Source organism: Salvelinus alpinus, chromosome 6 (genome assembly GCF_045679555.1).
Source record: "Salvelinus alpinus chromosome 6, SLU_Salpinus.1, whole genome shotgun sequence".
Classification (NCBI taxonomy): domain Eukaryota; kingdom Metazoa; phylum Chordata; class Actinopteri; order Salmoniformes; family Salmonidae; genus Salvelinus; species Salvelinus alpinus.
This window is the reverse complement of record NC_092091.1, coordinates 26,090,701-26,112,732: the sequence shown is the minus strand read 5'-3', so window position 1 is coordinate 26,112,732 and position 22,032 is coordinate 26,090,701. Positions and strand designations below refer to the sequence as shown.

Sequence of the window (22,032 nt, the reverse complement as noted above, 5' to 3'; positions counted from 1 at the left end):
GGGCTCAGAGTATTGGTGCGGGGTGATAGGGAGAGCACGAAAGGCAGGACCAGAAACTTTTAGGCTACACCCCAGAAACCTACTTCCGGCGCCGACCGAGATGGCCGCCTCGCTTCGCGTTCCTTGGAAAATATGCAGTATTTTGTTTTTTTATGTGTTATTCCTTACATTGGTACCCCAGGTAATCTTAGGTTTCATTACATACAGTCGGGAGGAACTACTGAATATAAGAGCAATGTCAACTCACCACCGTTACAACCAGGAATACGACTTTCCCGAAACGGATCCAGTGTTTTGCCTTCCACCCAATACAATGGATCTGATCCCAGCCGGCGACCCTATGCGATGCCGTAAAAGGGGCAAACGTAGCGGTCTCCTGGCTTCGGAGACGGGCACATCGCGCTCCACTCCCTAGCATACTACTCGCCAATGTTCAGTCTCTTGACAATAAGGTTGATGAAATCCGAGCAAGGGTTACATTCCAGAGAGACATCAGAGATTGTAACGTTCTCTGCTTCACGGAAACATGGCTAACTCAAGAGACGCTAACGGAGTCGGTGCAGCCAGCTGGTTTCTCCACGCATCGCGCCGACAGAAACATACATCTTTCTGGTAAGAAGAGGGTGTATGCCTTATGATTAACGAGAAGTGGTGTGATCATAACAACATACAGGAACTCAAGTCATTCTGTTCACCCGATCTAGAATTCCTCACAATCAAATGTCGACCGCATTATCTACCAAAGGAATTCTTTTCGATTATAATCACAGCCGTATATATTCCCCCCCCCAAGCAGACACATCGATGGCCCTGAACGAACTTTATCGGACTCTTTGTAAACTGGAAACCACACACCCTGAGGCTGCATTCATCGTAGCTGGGGATTTTAACAAGGCCAATCTGAAAACAAAACTCCCTAAATTCTATCAGCATATCGATTGTGCTACCAGGGCTGGTAAAACCTTGGATCATTGTTATACTAACTTCCGCGACGCATATAAGGCCCTCCCCCGCCCTCCTTTCGGAAAAGCTGACCACGACTCCATTTTGTTGCTTCCAGCCTACAAACAGAAACTAAAACAACAAGCTCCCGCGCTCAGGTCTGTTCAACGCTGGTCCGACCAATCTGATTCCACGCTTCAAGACTGCTTCGATCACGCGGATTGGAATATGTTCCGCATTGCGTCCAACAACAACATTGACGAATACGCTGATTCGGTGAGCGAGTTCATTAGAAAGTGCATTGACGATGTCGTACCCACAGCAACGATTAAAACATTCCCAAACCAGAAACCGTGGATTGACGGCAGCATTCGCGTGAAACTGAAAGCGCGAACCACTGCTTTTAACCAGGGCAAGTCGCAATTCAACAGCTCAGACACAAGAGGTATGTGGCAGGGTCTACAGTCAATCACGGATTACAAAAAGAAAACCAGCCCCGTCGCGGACCAGGATGTCTTGCTCCCAGACAGGCTAAATAACTTTTTGCACGCTTTAAGGACAATTCAGTGCCACTGACACGGCCCGCTACCAAAACCTGCGGGCTCTCCTTCACTGCAGCCGAGGTGAGTAAAACATTTAAACGTGTTAACCCTCGCAAGGCTGCAGGCCCAGACGGCATTCCCAGCCGCGTCCTCAGAGCATGCGCAGACCAGCTGGCTGGTGTGTTTACGGACATATTCAATCAATCCTTATCCCAGTCTGCTGTCCCCACATGCTTCAAGAGGGCCACCATTGTTCCTGTTCCCAAGAAAGCTAAGGTAACTGAGCTAAACGACTACCGCCCCGTAGCACTCACTTCCGTCATCATGAAGTGCTTTGAGAGACTAGTCAAGGACCATATCACCTCCACCCTACCGGACACCCTAGACCCACTCCAATTTGCTTACCGACCCAATAGGTCCACAGACGACGCAATCGCAACCACACTGCACACTGCCCTAACCCATCTGGACAAGAGGAATACCTATGTGAGAATACTGTTCATCGACTACAGCTCAGCATTTAACACCATAGTACCCTCCAAACTCGTCATCAAGCTCGAGACCCTGGGTCTCGACCCTGCCCTGTGCAACTGGGTCCTGGACTTCCTGACGGGCCGCCCCCAGGTGGTGAGTGTAGGTAACAACATCTCCACCCCGCTGATCCTCAACACTGGGGATGCACGCCTCACTGGGAATGCACGCCTCCAACTCAATCATCAAGTTTGCGGATGACACTACAGTGGTAGGCTTGATTACCAACAACGACGAGACGGCCTACAGGGAGGAGGTGAGGGCCCTCGGAGTGTGGTGTCAGGAAAATAACCTCACACTCAACGTCAACAAAACAAAGGAGATGATTGTGGACTTCAGGAAACAGCAGAGGGAGCATCCCCCTATCCACATCGACGGGACAGTAGTGGAGAAGGTGGAAAGTTTTAAGTTCCTCGGTGTACACATCACGGACAAACTGAATTGGTCCACCCACACAGACAGCGTTGTGAAGAAGGCGCAGCAGCGCCTCTTCAACCTCAGGAGGATGAAGAAATTCGGCTTGTCACCAAAAGCACTCACAAACTTCTACAGATGCACAATCGAGAGCATCCTGTCGGGCTGTATCACCGCCTGGTACGGCAACTGCTCCGCCCACAACCGTAAGGCTCTCCAGAGGGTAGTGAGGTCTGCACAACTCATCACCGGGGGCAAACTACCTGCCCTCCAGGACACCTACACCACCCGATGTCACAGGAAGGCCATAAAGATCATCAAGGACAACAACCACCCAAGCCACTGCCTATTCACCCCGCTATCATCCAGAAGGCGAGGTCAGTACAGGTGCATCAAAGCAGGGACCGAGAGACTGAAAAACAGCTTCTATCTCAAGGCCATCAGACTGTTAAACAGCCACCACTAACATTTAGCGGCCGCTGCCAACATACTGACTCCAGCCCACTTTAATAATGGAAATTGATAGAAATTATGTAAAAATGTACCACTAGCCACTTTAAACAATGCCACTTAATATAATGTTTACATACCCTACATTACTCATCTCATATGTATATGTATATACTGTACTTTATATCATCTACTGCATCTTGCCATCTTTATGTAATACATGTATCACTAGCCACTTTAAACTATGCCACTTTATGTTTACATACCCTACATTACTCATCTCATATGTATATGTATATACTGTACTCTATATCATCTACTGCATCTTGCCATCTTTATGTAATACATGTATCACTAGCCACTTTAAACTATGCCACTTTATGTTTACATACCCTACATTACTCATCTCATATGTATATACTGTACTCTATACATCTACTGCATCTTGCCTATGCCGTTCTGTACCATCACTCATTCATATATCTTTATGTACATATTCTTTATCGCTTTACACTTGTGTGTATAAGGTAGTAGTTGTGGAATTGTTAGGTTAGATTACTTGTTGGTTATTACTGCATTGTCGGAACTAGAAGCACAAGCATTTCGCTACACCCGCATTAACATCTGCTAACCATGTGTATGTGACAAATAAAATTTGATTTGATTTGATTTGAAATGAAACATCAGAAATGTTCTGTGGAGAGGATGTATAGCCACATGAAAATACACACCCTTCAGATCTATGGACGTGAACCAATCGCAGGGACGCTCCGACTGCGAAGTGTGAGCATTTTAAACCTTGTCCAGGATGTGACGCCATGTTCCATTGCTCTTAGGAACTAAAAAGTACCGGCTGTACCAACCACTCTGTACTTCTGACACAGGGACCACCCGAAAAGCACTAGAACTTTGAGGACCATTGACGTAATGATGCCACGAAAAGGAGGAGGATGCAAAGCATTGTGACCACAGTCAAAGACCGGGCTGCCACACCCTCAGCCTGGTACACTTTGTCCAGCTGATCCGCTGAGAACTGGCGCTGTTAATTCGGAAGCACGTGCTAGGATTTGCCCCCTTGTTAGCCTCTGGAGCTAAGTAACTTGCCAGCTTTCAATCCATCGGTGGTGTTCAAACGAGCCCCGCCTCCTCCAAACCCTCTACATTCCTTAACTTCTCTGCGCTACAGATCCCTTTTACGGGATCACTTTCCTAAACCACCGCTAGAATTGCAGGGCGCCAAATGCAAAAATATTACAAAAAATATTTATAATCATGCAATCACAAGTGAAATATACCAAAACACACTTTAGCTTGTTGTTAATCCACCTATTGTGTCAGATTTTGAAAATATATTTTACAGCGAAAGAAATCCAAGCTTTTGTGAGTGTAGCTTTCAATGCTACAACAGCTAGCCCCAAATTAGCATGGTCACGAAAGTCAGAAAAGCAATAAAATTAATCGCTTACCTTAGATAATCTTCGGATGTTTGCACTCACGAGACTCCCAGTTACACAATAAATGTTCTTTTTGTTCGATAAATATTATTTTTATAACAAAAAAACGCCATTTGGGTTGCACGTTATGTTGAGAAAACTACAGCCTCGTTCCGGTCCTGAAAGGAAGATGAAAATTTCCAAACGTATCAGATTTAAAAAAATTACGAAAAATATTTAGAATAATGCAATCACAAGTGAAATATACCAAAACACAGCTTAGCTTGTTGTTAATCCACCTATCGTGTCAGACTTTGAAAATATACTTTACAGCGAAAGAAATCCAAGCTTTTGTGAGTGTAGCTTTCAATGCTACAACAGCTAGCCTTATATTAGCTTGGTTAGCTTGGTCACGAAAGTCAGAAAAGCAATAAAATTAATCGCTTACCTTTGATAATCTTCGGATGTTTCCACTCACGAGACTCCCAGTTACACAACAAATGTTCTTTTTGTTCAATAAATATTACTTTTATCACACATAATGGGTTGCGCATTATGTTGCGAAAACCAAAGCCGTGTTCCGTTCGACAAATTCCAAAAAGTATCTGTAATGGTCGTAGAAACATATCAAATGTTTTTTTATAATCAACCCTCAGGTTGTTTTTAACAAACATAATCGATAATATTACAACCGGACCATAACCTATTCATTCAGAGACCATAACCTATTCATTCAGAGACGCCCCTTTCTCACGCGCAGGAAACATTCAGAGGACACCTGACTACTTATGAAACATCTCGCTCATTTTTCAAAATAAAGGCCTGAAACTATGTCTAAAGCCTGGTCACAGCCTGAGGAAGCCATTGGAAAAGGAATCTGGTTGATACCCCTTTAAATGGAAGAAAGACGGTCAAGGAAACACAGTTTAAAAAATATATATATAACTTCTGGGTTATATTTTCTCAGGTTTTGTTATACTCACAGACAATATTTTGACAGTTTTGGAAACTTTGGAGTGTTTTCTATCCTAATCTGTAAATTATATACATATTCTACGATCTGGGCCAGAGAAAATGTCCGTTTACCTTGGGAACGTAAAAACAAATCAAAAGAAATCTGACCCCTAGCGCCAAGACGTTAACTCACCATAACTTGGTAGCACCAGTCTGGCTGAATGAGGGGAATCCCAGGTCGCCTTTAGCTCATCGGCAAAATCTTTAAACAGGGTTAAGCAACACTTCACCGCTGCAGGGAAGGGAAATAAACACCTCCCCCCAAACCTGGAGGAACTCCGGTGCGGGGGAGAAGATGGCAAATCCACCCCCAGGTGATCTGCCGCTCTACGACACATCTACATCAAAGGTGCATTAACCACCAATGGTTCACTCTCCCCGCAAAAAGCCCCGGACTGATATCATCCAATTTACACTCTGAAAACCGTCAGAGTGTAAATTGGGTTGCGCATTATGTTGCGAAAACCAAAGCCGTGTTCCGTTCGACAAATTCCAAAAAGTATCTGTAATGGTCGTAGAAACATATCAAATGTTTTTTTATAATCAACCCTCAGGTTGTTTTTAACAAACATAATCGATAATATTACAACCGGACCATAACCTATTCATTCAGAGACCATAACCTATTCATTCAGAGACGCCCCTTTCTCACGCGCAGGAAACATTCAGAGGACACCTGACTACTTATGAAACATCTCGCTCATTTTTCAAAATAAAGGCCTGAAACTATGTCTAAAGCCTGGTCACAGCCTGAGGAAGCCATTGGAAAAGGAATCTGGTTGATACCCCTTTAAATGGAAGAAAGACGGTCAAGGAAACACAGTTTAAAAAATATATATATAACTTCTGGGTTATATTTTCTCAGGTTTTGTTATACTCACAGACAATATTTTGACAGTTTTGGAAACTTTGGAGTGTTTTCTATCCTAATCTGTAAATTATATACATATTCTACGATCTGGGCCAGAGAAAATGTCCGTTTACCTTGGGAACGTAAAAACAAATCAAAAGAAATCTGACCCCTAGCGCCAAGACGTTAACTCACCATAACTTGGTAGCACCAGTCTGGCTGAATGAGGGGAATCCCAGGTCGCCTTTAGCTCATCGGCAAAATCTTTAAACAGGGTTAAGCAACACTTCACCGCTGCAGGGAAGGGAAATAAACACCTCCCCCCAAACCTGGAGGAACTCCGGTGCGGGGGAGAAGATGGCAAATCCACCCCCAGGTGATCTGCCGCTCTACGACACATCTACATCAAAGGTGCATTAACCACCAATGGTTCACTCTCCCCGCAAAAAGCCCCGGACTGATATCATCCAATTTACACTCTGAAAACCGTCCAGAGCCAACCAGGGATAGTATATCATCCCCGGAATCCGGAATCTGACCACTGCCAGAGAAGCCGGAATGAGCCTAACTTGGCTTGAATGTCACCCCAGTAAACTCAGACCACCACTGCTACTCTCTCCTGACCTCAGACAACCACATTCCAGAGATCGCTTTACCAGAAGACCCTTCGCCAGCAGCCCCAATTTTTCTCACAAAGTCTGCTCGACGGCCAATGGAAGTTGAACCCAGCCGGAGACAATAGTCACATGAACTGATCCGAGCCAAAGCCTCCTGAGCGTGTTTCCACCCCAGGCAAACAGGACAGCACTCGTGCGTATCTTTAATTTTCATTGTGAAACCACATGCCCTACGGAAAGATCAGAGGTCCAAACTCGGATGGTTAGCCTTTTTGAACATACTCTTACCAACGGCCATCTTACTCAAGCAAGGAAGCACTGGCTACACAAGCACAGCAGAAATTCGTGTTTTTTTAGCAAACACAAATCCCAACCAAGCAAGGAAGGAAGCATTAGCTACACAAGCAGAGCAGAAAGTAGTCCGCTTTTAGCAAACAGAAAAACCAATACCAAGACTCAAGACTTGCAAAATCTAGTGGGACGAGTACTCTCTCCCCACTAACAGACACCTAAGTCAGAGCCGAATCTCGTAGTCTTCATGTGCTTGAAAAGTTTGTAAATTGCGTGACACGTTCTTCCTTCAAGCGAGCTGAAGAGGAAAGAATTGAGGAAATGAATGCGAGCCCTGGTATTATAGCCAGGAAGGTGGGGTTGCCATGGGTGGGCTCAGCATCCATTGGCCCGTTGGATGTAATTTCTGTTTTCTTCAGGTGAATTTGATTGATCGTTGATTCCCCATAGTATGTTATACCGAGTGACAGACTGAAAGGGAACTTCTAGTCACTTCAAGGCCTTTTTTAACACATTCAATTCTGATTTCTTTGTCTGGGAGAAATAACACCTTCATGGTCATTTGGATGTTAATGCAGGTGTGTGTGAGAGACAAGCAGGCTGGCTAACAGAGCCACAGAGGAGACTACAGTAGTGTCTACCAGGGCAAATACAAACACACTGTTGTTCTTCTATAGAGGAGTTGCATAGCAACAAGGAGGCTGACCTGCAGTGATCCCACCCTCCCCTAGCTCCCACCTCCACCTTGTACTGCTCACTTCTAAAATACACTGACTACTACTACTACCCTTGTTCATTAATCACCACTTCAAACCATGTGCTAAGCAGGCAAGAGGCTATTCTCAAGGCATGGCTTGTTGGATTTCTGTATTCCAAACACTACCGCTTTGACAGTTTGTACATATTCAATAGTTTTTGCCTTGGTGCTGTGTTGTTGAACCAGCAGGCACTACAGCATATTAGTAAATATTATAAATGTTTTCTCTTATTTTTGTGGTAATTTTCTTGGTCAGATCATTTGCATCCCCCTTCAACTGAATTAATTGTTTCCTGCCCCCGTATAAATAGTGCTGCGTCGCCTAGGAATGCTAGACAGACGAGTTGCTGCCTGGGACATTGACGGAGAGCTAGGTGTTAAAGATTTCCCATGCATCATTCTGTCACTGTGTTATAGTTGAGCCTTTGCTCCCTGATTCTGCTGAGCAGAAATGAATGCTTATCACTATTATGGAAACTGAGGAATTCAGGGGATTGGCCCTCATCACAGAACAAGCCTTTTAATCAATCCATTTAAAAATGGAAAAAATAAAATGCTTATTTTTTTCATGCTACATCTGGGATCACAGCCTTTTCAAAGGAACTCACTGATTACTGTAACATGCAACAAAATGTCATCAGCTGATATCATGTCTCAGAGCCGCTTCACTTTATGTAACATCAACAGTAGCAAAAGCAAAAGATATGAGCAAAAGGAGATGATCAGAAGTCGAACTGGCTTCAGTGAGACAGCGTTTCCTGCAGGGATCCAGGTGTCTCCAGCCTCGCCCCCTACTGAACCCTCACCCCTTAACCCCAACACCCATCACTACTTGCGCCTGATGTTATAACCCATTATAATACTAATACATACATTATTACAAAAATGGTGGCAAAATCCTATTGAATTGGGTGGTTTGATACTGTGAATCCGATTCACAGCTTTAAAATTAGGTGATTCTAAACTGAGCTTGATCCCAATGTAACATATAGATCTGGACAGAGGTTAGGCTAGAGTACCTGAATCCGGTAGAAAACAACACCTGAAAACAAGAGCTACACACAAGAGAACAGAAATATACACAAACTATCCAAAGCATCGAAACGTAAAAGTCAGCAGTAATCATACAAAGCAAATTGAACATTAGAAAACAAAATACCATTGTTTTCCTTTTGGACTAGTGGTTGGTGGATTCAAATTAAACAAGGCTAAAGAAAACCAAAAAAATCAAGGCAGAATAACCTTGAACTGAATCGAATGCAAGTGACTTCCAAAAATAAAGAAAACAAGATAAATTATTTTGTCAACATGGACATCTGGCATTCAGTGAAGTTTTAATTACCTCTTTACGCCATAGGCCATATTAAGCAAATTGTCCAGCCTGTAAAGAGAAGGAGGGTTCTGGGGTTAATGCCAGGCAGATGGTCGACTCACTCAATGGAACTAATGCTACATCCCTGCCTCAATCAAAGAAGAAAGCCATCCAGAGATGGGCCATTACACTGAGGAGCCACACCAGTCAGGGTTGGTGTCATTCACACAGTAACTAAGTAGCAGGCCAGCTAGCAATAGTACTGTACAGAGCTATCACAAGAGGTCACTCTGATGCCCAATCAGCCAGCACAATGAGGCCATTTTCACACTCCACACATTCTTATGCTGCATGTGGCTTTCAGAGTGGTTCCACTGTACATCTCTGCTGTTGTGTTGAGGTCAAATAATTGATAAGTGATTTATAATTGTGAGTTAAGCCATAGTACTTATGTCAAAGAAAATTTAGAAATCTCGTCTTTCTCATTCAATTCAATGTCGATCCTGAGTCTGGACAGCATAATGAAAGAATGATTCTTTGCATCATTATTCCATTTGCCCTTAAGGTACTTTGACATTATGTTTGTCATTTTCAAGAAGGTTGTGAGACAAATTGAACATAAATTATAGTACTAAATAGAAGCCTACAATAATAATTCAAAAATCAAGACATGCCCCCTTCTCCAGAGTTCTGTCAGTGTAATGGTCATTTTGTGAGAGATAGTAAAGGTTTTAAGAGAGGAAGATGACAGTAATAAAGTTGCATAGTAAAACAATAACTGACCAAAAGTAACAGTAACTGACCAAAACATTTTGTTTCCTGTTGACGCCTTTCCATGTGGAAAGGGTATAACATTTCATATGGGATGGTGTGTGTTAAGCCCAAATCAAACTAAACTTTTTTTTTTTTTTTTTTTATGCACGTGAACATGCTGGAATTAGAATGCACGGTAGTGAAGGATAGAAAACAGTGTGTGAGCGTCAATAGCATCATAGAGCATCAAATTAGAAAGCAAGTCTATTTTTCTCGTGTCTACGCAGCTACGCAAAGCAATGCTGGTAAAATGATCGGATAAATTGGCAGAAAGTAGGCATTGTTACGTCTGGAATTGTGACATGTATAGATAAAACGTGTCTATTTATTGTTGATAATAATACTGCCAGTGCCAATAATACATATTTGAAAACAATAATGTTATGCCTAGATGTGTTGATTTCGATCATAGGCATATAGACTAGGCAGGCTTCGGCTGGGAAACTCCAGGAACTCCGATTTGAAGACAGAATACTGTTAGTAGAAAGAACGAGACTAGCTAAATTCTTTATAAACTGCTCGGGTTTATTCTCTACAACTGTCCTCACGAACATTTGTGAGCTAACACAGCAATTGTTTAGAGCAGGCAGGTACAGTGGCTCCCGTAGGACATATAAGGTGAGTCAAAGGAACACAACAATAATTCACAAGGGCTATATTGCGAACTTAATAAATACAACTGTTTATTATGGATTCGTATGACAATTAAGTTGGCATACGCTAATGCACTGTATGTGAATTGACACTCTTCACTCTTTAAAAAAAATCTATGTTTTACCCCCTTTTCTTCCCAGATTCGTGATATCCAACTCCCGTATGGACTCAGGAGAGGCAATGTCCGCACCAATGTGTCGGAATGCGCCCGGCCCGCCACAGGAGTCGCTAGAGCGTGATGGGACAAGGACATCCCAGCCGGGCCAAACCCTCCCCTAACCCGGACGACGCTGGGCCAATTGTGCGAACCAGGATCTGTAGTGACACAGCTTCTTAGACCGCCGCGCCACTCGGGAGGCCCCACGCTCTCTACTCTTGCGTGCAAATTTGGACGCCGTTGACGGCGTCTCTCCGTGTGATTTGGGCTTTAGTCAGTGCTGCTAGCTGGCTGGGAGGAACAATCAGGCTGGTCATGCAGACAGATAGTCACTGTGCTCAGTGGGCCAAGGATGGAAGCCCCTCAGCCACATAAATCAGAGGCTTTTGGATGCGGCCTGCTTGGCCACTCAATGACCTTCATGTGTCACATGGGTCTGCACTGTCTCATGTCTTATTAAGCCCTTCATCCTAATGGAAGGGTTGGGAACTTGGGGCCATTCTAAAGTACTTCTCCCCTTCAAAACACACAGTCTGTCTGTGCTACAGGTCATCAGTGGGCAGAGATGCCGTCTGTGAACCTGACAAAAAAAATCTAAACAAAGCACAAAAATATGTTGACTCATTAAGGCAGCAATTAGGCCATTATGTGGGCTGGGACTGAGCAATCTGCTTTGTGGGTAAATTAGTCAATTGGACTGGAAGCTCTAAGGAGGCGCTTCAGGATGCTGTGCTGGAGACATCTGCTGGGCTGCTGCTGCAAAAACCAGCCTGCCTTGGATGCCAGCTTTTCACACAGCCTCTCCAAGCCCTCAGCACACAATAGGGCCTTTGTGCTACCTCTCAATGCATGTAAATGAGAAAGGTCCATTTAAAAAATCTGTTCAGTTAAAACCTGCTCATACCTTAGATATAATAAGCATAATTTACTTATTACTGTAATTAGTAATGTGGAGAATCACTAATAACTGAAACCTACTGTTTTTCTATTTTTTTGTTTGCTTCTTAGAGGAGGACCAGACAAACAGGCATTACATTTAATGGTGGAAAATGTCCGACATTGACAGGATAGGTGATGCACTATCTGAGGTTGTGGGTTAGGTTTAGTCCAGTGGCTGTTGGTTGTAATAGTGAGGTCTTTGTGTATTACAGGCAGCTAGCTAGCTCTTAATCGCCTAAGAGTGCTCAGACCAAGGAATCTGCAGAACCAAAAAATAAGTTATTCCTAACTTTGTTGGTTTTACTTTCTGTAATCTGGGCCAAAATCTGAAATACATTTTTCGTTCAGATCATAATTTGAATATTCTCATTGGGATTATCATGAGTATCATGGGGTATATTTTATCTGGGAATGAACCTTGGATGGTAAGAGGGGATAACAGTTTGTTTCATTATGGAATAAGGAGAGATCTGATGAGGTGATGTGATGGAGACATTGTGAACAACAGAACCCCACTGTCTCTTGTGAACAGTTCTACTCTATGGGTGGAGTGTCAGGAAACCCACTCTTTTGGAACAAAAATGCATTCTTGTTTGAATGCACCAAGAATCAGAGAGCGCATTGGTGATTGATGACTCAAAAGTTTGTTGATCGTTGCAATTAGACATAAAAATCCCATACTCAACTTTACGGTACATATTATATTCTCTCTGAACCAATAACCCAATGGCTGAACCTGACCATGACCTCCCGACCCTTGTTGTGAGCCCCAGGTGTTTACCTGAACCTCTGGGCCTGGTGGTGGAGGGGGCCTGGGTACCGGCGGTTGGGGGACTGGTACAGCTGGGACAGAAGGGCTTGGCTGGTCTTCTGGCTGGGGTTGTTGGCGAACTTGACGGTGATGGGCTCGGCAGCTCCAGAGGGTTTCTGTCCATTCAGCCCCTTGATGGCCTCCTCAGCCTCTATCCTCTTATCAAAGCGAATGAATCCCACACCCCGCGAACCACCTGTGGGGCCAACACATCACAAACAGGAGAGGCGTCCTTTTACTTCACGTGGTTCCAGTTAGATCACACACATCTACACATACATACTGTACATCTCACAGCCCATGTTCTCTGTTTCATACATGGTACAGAGAGGATATCTGTCTTTTTAGTCATGTATAACGCAATGTTTTGTAAAGGGGATACAATGAGTTGGAAATAATTTGTTTTCCATTCTGGGAGGGATTGCTTTATGGGTTAAAGAACACAGAATAGAGCAGAGGGAAAAGCGAAGGCACAGCCATGATTTCATGTGCTGTCAAAGAGACAGTTAATTTGTCTTCTTCTCTCACAAAGAGCATGAGCGTTGATGCCTGCTGATGCAGAAATGCTGTTATGTTGTTTGGGTGCTAGCTGCTGTAGTGCTGTGTCTCCTCAGCTCGTTGAGGCTACTGCGTGAGGCACTTTGGACTCAGCACACACTGCAGCTCTCCTCCTAGCTGAAGGCCAGACACTCAGGCCTCACGTCATGTTGCCGGTGACATTTGAGCCGTTTCCAAGGCAATGTATTTTGACCGCCACCTGAAAGTAACATTGAGAGACGCACTGCCCGGAAGGTCTTTTGTTGGGCTCCATAAATGCGTGCTTCCCATTTTTTAATGAGGCTCGCTGACTGGCCCTGGGGATGCTCGCTCAGTGACAGCACGCTGCCAGGACTATTTGCATAATACTGTGTGTGTACAGACTGGCATCTCTACACCACACACAGAAACACTTTTTATTGGCATTTCGCTCTCTGATCTCAAAACGCTGCTTGCGCTTATTGAGGTTTTTCTGTTCCGCTGTCTCATTGTCTTCTTGAATCGGACTTCTTTGACATGTGCAGCCCTGAACAAATATTTACACACAATCTCTCCAATGCCAAATGCTTTCATTCACTCTAATGCTGTATTATTTTCACTGAGGGTTGCTGCCGCTCTTGACAATCTCTCCAAATCCCTTCCCTGCCTTCTCTGTATCTGTAATTTATAATTAGGTTGTCACAGCTAGAAAATAATGAACACATAGCCTGTTATTCCAAAGGGGTTTGAATTGTTGGCATACAGCTCTGGCTCCAGTGTGAAACTAGGGTCAATGCTGCTTCGGGAGAAAATACTGTCATACCGGTATTCCTAGGTGGTAACTAGTGCATACTGTTTTTGTATATTCTGTTGATTTGTTTGTCACTTTACACCGAGTGTACAAAACATTAGGAATACCTGCTCTTTCTATGACATAGACTGACCAGGTGAATCCAGGTCAAAGCTATGATCCCTTATTGATGTCACTTGTTAAATCCACTTCAAATCAGTGTACAGTGCATTTGGAAAGTATTCAGACCCCTTGACTTTTTCACCATTTTGTTACATTACCGCCTTATTCTAAAATTGATTAAATTTCCCCCCCTCATCAATCTACACACAATACCCCATAATGACAAAGCAAAAACAGGTTTTAGACTTGTTTGCACATTTATAAAAAATAAAAAATGAAATATCACATTTACATAAGTGTTCAGACCCTTTACTCAGTACTTTGTTGAAGCACCTTTGGCAGCAATTACAGCCTCGAGTCTTCTTGGGTATGAGGCTACAAGCTTGGCACACCTGTATTTGCGGCGTTTCTCCCATACTTCTCTGCAGATCCTCTCAAGCTTTCGGTTTAGATGGGGAGCGTAAGCTGCACAGCTATTATCAGGTCTCTCCAGAGATGTTCGATCAGGTTCAAGTCCGGGCTCTGGCTGGGCCACTCAAGTATGTTCAGAGATTTGTCCCGAAGCCACTCCTGCGTTGTCTTGGCTGTGTGCTTAGGGTCGTTGTCCTGTTGGAAGGTGAACCTTCACCCCAGTCTGAGGTCCTGAGCACTCTGGAGCAGGTTTTCATCAAGGATCTCTCTGTACTTTGCGCCATCTTTCCCTCGATCCTGACCAGTTTCTCAGTCCCTGCCGCTGAAAAACATCCCCACAGCATGATGCTGCCACCACCATGCTTCACCGTAGAGATGGTGCCAGATTTCCTCCAGACGTGATGCTTGGCATTCAGGCCAAAGAGTTAAATCTCGGTTTCATCAGATCAGAGAATCTTGTTTCTCATGGTCAGAGTCCTTTAGGTGACCTTTGCAAACTCCAAGCGGGTTGTCATGTGCCTTTTTACTGTGGAGTGGCTTCCGTCTGGCCACTCTACCATAAAGGCCTGATTGGTGGAGTGCTGCTGAGATGGTTGTCCTTCTGGAAGGTTCTCCCATCTCCGAAGAGGAACTCTGAAGGTTTGTCAGTGTGAACATGGGGTTCTTAGTTACCTCCCTGACCAAGGCCCGTCTCCCCCAATTGCTCAGTTTGGCCGGGCAGCCAGCTCTAAGAAGAGTCTTGGTGGTTCCAAACTTCTTCCAATTAAGAATGATGGAGGCCACTGTGTTCTCTGGGACCTTCAATGCTGCAGAAATGTTTTGGTATCCTTCCCCAGATCTGTGCCTTGACACAATCCTGTCTCGAAGCTCTACGGACAATTCCTTCGATCTCATTGCTTGGTTTTTGCTCTGACATGCACTGTCAACTGTTGGACCTTATATAGACAGGTGTGTGCCTTTCCAAATCATGTCCAATCAGTTGAATTTACCACAGGTGGACTCCAATCAAGTTTTAGAAACATCTCAAGGATGATCAATGGAAACAGGATGCACCTCAGCTCAATTTCGAGTTTCATAGCAGAGGGTAATACATTTACAAAAATGTTTAAAAATCAGTTTTCACTTTGTCATTATGGGGTATTGTGTGTAGATTTGATCTGGGGAAAAAAATATTTAATCAATTTTAGAATAAGGCTGTAACGTAATAAAATGTAGAAAAAGTCAAGGGGCCTGAATACTTTCTGAATGCACTATAGATGAAGAGGATGAGATAGGTTAAAGAAGGATTTTTAAGCCTTGAGACAATTGAACTATGGATTGTGTATGTGTGCCATTCAGAGAGTGAATGGGAAGACAAAAGATTTAAGTGCCTTTGAACCGAGTATGGTAGTAGGTGCCAGGCACACCGGTTTGAGTGTGTCAAGAACTGCAAAGCTGCTGGGTTTTTCACACTCAACAGTTTCCGTGTGTATCAAGAATGGTCTACCACCCAAATGACATCCAGCCAACTTAACACAACTGTGGGAAGCATTGGAGTCAACATGGGCCAGCATCCCTGTGGAATGCTTTCAACACCTTGTAAAGTCCATGCCCCAATGAATTGAGGCTGTTCTGAGGGAAAAAGGGATGGTGTGCAACTTAATATTAGGAAGGTGCTCCTAATGTTTAGTACACTTGGTGTGTAAAATCATAGTTGGGCTTTGTTTTACTAACCTCACTTTATGCATACCCACTGTGCAAAAACTGGTCGAATCAATATTGTTTTCACTTCAATTCAACCCCAAAAATCTATGAGACGACGTTGAATCAACGTGGAAAACGGATTGAATTTGCAAAACCTCATAACATATGGGACTACGGGCTACGTAGTTAAATAAAGGTTAAATAAAAAATCTATTTTTTTAATTTTGGGGTTTACCAAACTTTTAACTTAAATCCAATGACATGGTGAATTTTGGGATTGGTTTCATATTGAATTCACATTAGCTGACAACTCACCCAAATGTAAATCAAAACTTGACGTTGAACTGACGTCTGTGCCCAGTGGGTAGCTTTGTTTGTTCACTATTTTCGACATAAACCCACTAGCTACTACTGTCAAGAATGTCCCTTGTGGAATAGGAGGGGTTGCATTATAAGACTACATTATTTTGAGATGCAATGTGCTTATTTCACTGTTTCAGAGCTGTGAAATACATGTTGACACCCTGTGGACTCTTCTCCTTTGGGGATATGATCACACCTCATTGGAAGAGAGAAGACAAGCACCAGTCCTCTAAGACCCTTGGCCTTGAACTGCAACAGGATGCAGATGCTTGAAGAGGTCTACACACCAGCAGTGCTTGGCATAGAGATGAAGGCTGAAAACACATTCAGGGTGGGATCTGAGGAAAATACCCCAGCCACTTGAATGAAGTGATGAACTGAAGAGGTGTCTTTAAGAAAGGGGTGTGAAGAGTGGAGGGCTACTGCATTGGTATCTGGGACTAGCTCTGTCCTTGTGTATGTGGAGAGGTAGAAGGGTATTGTGCCTATACATTAGTGCTGTGGAGAGAGGTGAGAGAGACTTTGACCCCACTAACAGTAACACCTCTCATTTCTCCTTTCACTGCCCTATAGACATTCTGGGCATGAAGAGAAACACTGCTACTGCACTGTAAGGTCGGCTGGCCTAATGCGATTACACCACAGCAGGTTAGGCGACCATGACCTTTGACCCTGTGACTGTGATACAGTGGCAGATAGACTTCATACAAGCAGTTCTGTGTGTCAGACTGCTGACAGCTGGTGCTTCGGAGGACAATCTAATGTAGGGTATCATTTGGATTCCATCTGGGGTTCCTCAAGCAAGGCAGAAACCGAACAAAACGATCCCAGAAGTAATTTACCTAATAGTAAAAAAAAAAGAATGAAATGACTGTCTTAGTGTTGAGAAAAAAAATTCACTAGCTTTTTCAGCATTAACATAATGAGCTTCCAGCTGTTTTTTTTTGCAGCATACTGAAACAAAGCAAACATGCAGGCTGAGGAAGTCTGGGAAGCAGCCTGTACCATCAGCCAGTTCCAGCACTTATCACAGACCATACAGCATTAGGCCACAAATGCACAACGGTCTACAGTCACTTTCCTCCTCAGAAATCAGCTAGGCTTATGTAACTCTCTACCTGTGCTTATCTATTCCCAGCACACATGAACACGGAGAATGGCTGGTTTATTAATAACCCTAACCAGAACAAGGGAAGACAGTGGCAAGGAACTGCTGGCGCCCTGACAAAGATGTCTGCATGCACACTGCACTTGGGTGCTACCAGGGCGCTCCCCAACACTACGCTCTCAGCCCGGGGACAATAAGACAAACATTCCTCTGGGAAATCTGGAGATCTGATAATCTGGCCAGGTGGCTGACGAAAGCCTTTGCTCTGCTCTCCAAACCTGAGCATTTTGCTGCCTGTCACGTTCCTGACCTATTTTCTGTTGTTTTGTATGTGTTAGTCGGTCAGGGCGTGAGTGTGGGTGGGCATTTCTATGTTTTGTGTTTCTATGTTTAGGTCTTGTAATCAGCCTTATATGGTTCTCAATCAGAGACAGGTGTTTGACGTTTTCCTCTGATTGAGAACCATATATAGGTTGGCTGTTCACACTGTTTGTTTGTGGGTGATTGTCTCCTGTGTCTTTCGTGTCTGTGTATGTGCACCACACGGGACTGTTTTGGCTGTTCATTCGTTTGATGTAGTCTGTTCCTGTCCGTGAGTTCTGCGTGTAGTTATGTAAGTTCCATGTTCAGGTTTCGTCTACGTCGTTTTCTTATTTTGTAATTTTCCAAGTGTTTTCGTGTTCGTCTTTCAATAAATTACATTATGTCATCATACCTCGCTGCGTATTGGTCCTCCGATCCTTCTCTCCTCTCCTCGTCTGAGGAGGAGGAAGATCTAGAACGCCGTTACAGAATCACCCACCAACCTAGGACCAAGCGGCGGGGGAGAGCTCAACAGAGCAACCAGGACTACTGGACTTGGGAGGACGAGCTGGATGGAAAAGGACCTTGGGCTCAACCAGGAGAATATCGCCGCCCCAAAGCTGAGCTGGAGGCAGCGAAAGCAGAGAGGCGGCGATATGAGGAGGCAGCAAGGAGACGTGGCTGGAAGCCTGAAAAGCCCGTGAGTACTACCCAAAAATTTCTTGGGGGGGGGCTAAGAGGTAGTGGGCCAAGGGCAGGTAGGAGACCTGCGCCCACTTCTCAGGCTAACCGTGGAGAGCGGGAGTACGGGCGGACACCGTGTTACGCAGTAGAGCGCACGGTGTCTCCTGTACTTGTGCATAGCCCGGTGCGGGTTATTCCACCTCCCCGCACTGGTAGGGCTAGATTGGGCATTGAGCCAGGTGCCATGAAGCCGGCTCAACGCGTCTGGTCTCCAGTGCGTCTCCTCGGGCCGGCATTCATGGCACCAGCCTTACGCATGGTGTCCCCGGTTCGCCTACATAGCCCGGTGCGGGTTATTCCACCTCCCCGCACTGGTCGGGCGACGGGGAGTATTCAACCAGGTAAGGTTGGGCAGGCTCAATGCTCAAGAGAGCCAGTACGCCTGCACGGTCCGGTATTTCCGGCGCCACCTCCCCGCCCCAGCCTAGTACCAACAGTGCCTACACCACGCACCAGGCTTCCAGTGCGTTTTCAGAGCCCTGTTCCTCCTCCACGCACTCTCCCTGTGGTGCGTGTCTCCAGCCCAGTGCCTCCAGTTTCGGCACCACGCACTAAGCCACCTGTGCGTCTCCTGAGTCCTGTACACACTGTTACTTCTCCCCGTACTAGTCCTGATGTGCGTGCACTCAGCCCGGTGCCACCAGTGCCGGTACCACGCACCAGGCACAGAGTACGCTTTGAGAGTCCAGTGTGCCCTGTCCCTGCTCCCCGCACTAGCATGAAGGTGCGTGTCCTTAGCCCGGTGCCTCCAGTTCCGGCACCACGCACCAGGTCTACAGTGCGCCTTATCCGGCCAGAGCCATCCGTCTCCCCAGCGCCATCGGAGCCATCCGTCTCCCCAGCGCCATCGGAGCCATCCGTCTCCCCAGCGCCATCTGAGCCATCCGTCTCCCCAGCGCCATCTGAGCCATCCGTCTCCCCAGCGCCATCTGAGCCATCCGTCTCCCCAGCGCCATCTGAGCCATCCGTCTGCCCAGTGCCGTCTGAGCCATCCGTCTGTCCCGAGCCATTAGAGCCGCCCGTCTGTCCCGAGCCGTCAGAGCCGATAGTCAGTCAGGAGCCGCTAGAGCCATTCGTCAGACAGGATCTGCCAGAGCCGCCAACCAGACAGGATCTGCCAGAGCCGGCAACCAGACAGGATCTGCCAGAGCCGCCAACCAGACAGGATCTGCCAGAGCCGCCAACCAGACAGGATCTGCCAGAGCCGCCAACCAGACAGGATCTGCCAGAGCCGCCAACCAGACAGGATCTGCCAGAGCCGCCGACCAGACAGGATCTGCCAGAGCCGCCGTCCAGCCAGGACCAGCCAGAGCCGCCGTCCAGCCAGGACCAGCCAGAGCCGTCCAGCCAGGACCAGCCAGGGCCGTCCAGCCAGAGCCGTCCAGCCAGGACCAGCCAGAGCCAGCCAGCCAGGACCAGCCAGAGCCAGCCAGCCAGGACCAGCCAGAGCCAGCCAGCCAGGATCCGCCAGAGTCAGCCAGCCATGACCGTCCAGAGCCGTCAGCGAGCCATGACCAGCCAGAGCCAGCCAGCCAGGATCCGCCAGTCATTCTGGTGTTGCCCCTTAATTTAGGTGGGGTTATTTGGAGAGTGGTCATTTTGAAGAGGCTACGGAAGCTGGGATTGACTATGGTGGGGTGGGGACCTCGTCCAGAGCCTGAGCCACCACCGTGGTCAGATGCCCACCCAGACCCTCCCCTAGACTTTTGGTAGTGCGTCCGGAGTACGCACCTTGAGGGGGGGGTTATGTCACATTCCTGACCTATTTTCTGTTGTTTTGTATGTGTTAGTCGGTCAGGGCGTGAGTGTGGGTGGGCATTTCTATGTTTTGTGTTTCTATGTTTAGGTCTTGTAATCAGCCTTATATGGTTCTCAATCAGAGACAGGTGTTTGACGTTTTCCTCTGATTGAGAACCATATATAGGTTGGCTGTTCACACTGTTTGTTTGTGGGTGATTGTCTCCTGTGTCTTTCGTGTCTGTGTATGTGCACCACACGGGACTGTTTTGGCTGTTCATTCGTTTGATGTAGTCTGTTCCTGTCCGTGAGTTCTGCGTGTAGTTATGTAAGTTCCATGTTCAGGTTTCGTCTACGTCGTTTTCTTATTTTGTAATGTTTTCGTGTTTTCGTGTTCGTCTTTCAATAAATTACATTATGTCATCATACCTCGCTGCGTATTGGTCCTCCGATCCTTCTCTCCTCTCCTCGTCTGAGGAGGAGGAAGATCTAGAACGCCGTTACACTGCCGTTTCTCATTCCACTCTTTTAAGTGGCTATGCCAACTGTATGGAACGTTTATTAAACGGTCACATTAAATACATAACAAATATCTTACCACCTCCTAATCAGAGAGAGCGAGAGAAAAAATGTCCTTGTTTTAAGTAACTTAGTTTGTGGGGATAGACACATATGGACTTTGAAAAGGCAGTGGGATAGAAACCTTTGAAGAGCTTAGGTGCTCTCTGCTCCGCTCAGTAAAAGCAGAGTTAACTTCTTGAGAATACAGGGGGTGCTATTTTCCCATTAGCATAATTTGCTCTACAGATTAAACTGCCTCTTATTCAATTATTGCTCTTACTATATGCATATAAATAATACCATTGGAAAGAAAACAATCTCTAGTTTCTAAAACCGTTTCAATTTTGTCTGAGTGATACAGAAGTCATTTGACAGCACTTTCCATGACCAAGAAGAAAAAAGCAAGATGTGTATGCCAGCTTCAACGCTCTGCCTATATATGGTCGTGCCCCCTATGACCCGAAACACACCTCATTGGCCTTCCTCTGGGTGTCAAGAGGACGTCAGAGGAAAAATATCTTGTTTATCTGGGACTGACGTGAAATGAGAGCTAATTCTTTGGCGTGACCGACAACTTCCGGTTCTCTAAATCGTGCGACTTGTAGCTGCGATTGTCTTCTGTTGTGCGGCCATTATGGATGAAAACTATCTCCGTCTCGAAGTTTGTTTGATACATGTGACCAGATCATCGTAATGTATGTTTTTTCAATATAGTTTAATCAGATTATTTGAATTTTTTCGGGAGTTTTGTGGTGTTCCGTTGTCTGATTTTATTTACGTTTGAGAGATCCGTGCCACTCGACCAGTACCTGTGCTAAATGGAGTGGGAAAGGAACAATTCTGAACGGAACCAACGACTCATCTTGACAAAGGACACTTTGATCAACATTCTGATGAAAGATCAGCCATAGTAAGACCCAATTTACGATGTTATATCATATCTGTTGTGCATGTGAACTGGCCGTGGGCGCCTAGCCGAATCTGCCTGGTATAGCTATGCTAATTTAGCGCTACATTTTGTTTTCGTTATAAAACATTTAATAAATCTGAAATATTGTTTGGATTCACCAGATGTTGGGCTTTCAATATCTGTACGCTGTGTATTTTTCTGAAATGTTTTAAGATGAGTAATTCGTTATATGACGTTGGTCTCTGTAATTGTTCTG

General features: G+C 45.3%; 1 protein-coding gene across 11 annotated transcripts in view; it reads right to left on the bottom strand.

The window, feature by feature from the left end:
* The window catches only part of LOC139578452 (ELAV-like protein 4), a 94,151-nt gene that overhangs the window by 8,516 nt on the left and 63,603 nt on the right, over positions 1-22,032 (bottom strand). For 7 of the 11 annotated variants that reach the window (XM_071406044.1, XM_071406049.1, XM_071406050.1 and 4 more), the window contains 2 exons: positions 12,498-12,733; positions 9,184-9,222 (listed from right to left, as the gene is read on the bottom strand). In XM_071406044.1, coding sequence (XP_071262145.1) covers positions 9,184-9,222; positions 12,498-12,733 — 275 coding nt within the window. The remainder of the gene's footprint in view (positions 1-9,183; positions 9,223-12,497; positions 12,734-22,032) is intronic. The other 4 variants (XM_071406051.1, XM_071406045.1, XM_071406048.1 and 1 more) reach the window with 3 other exon arrangements.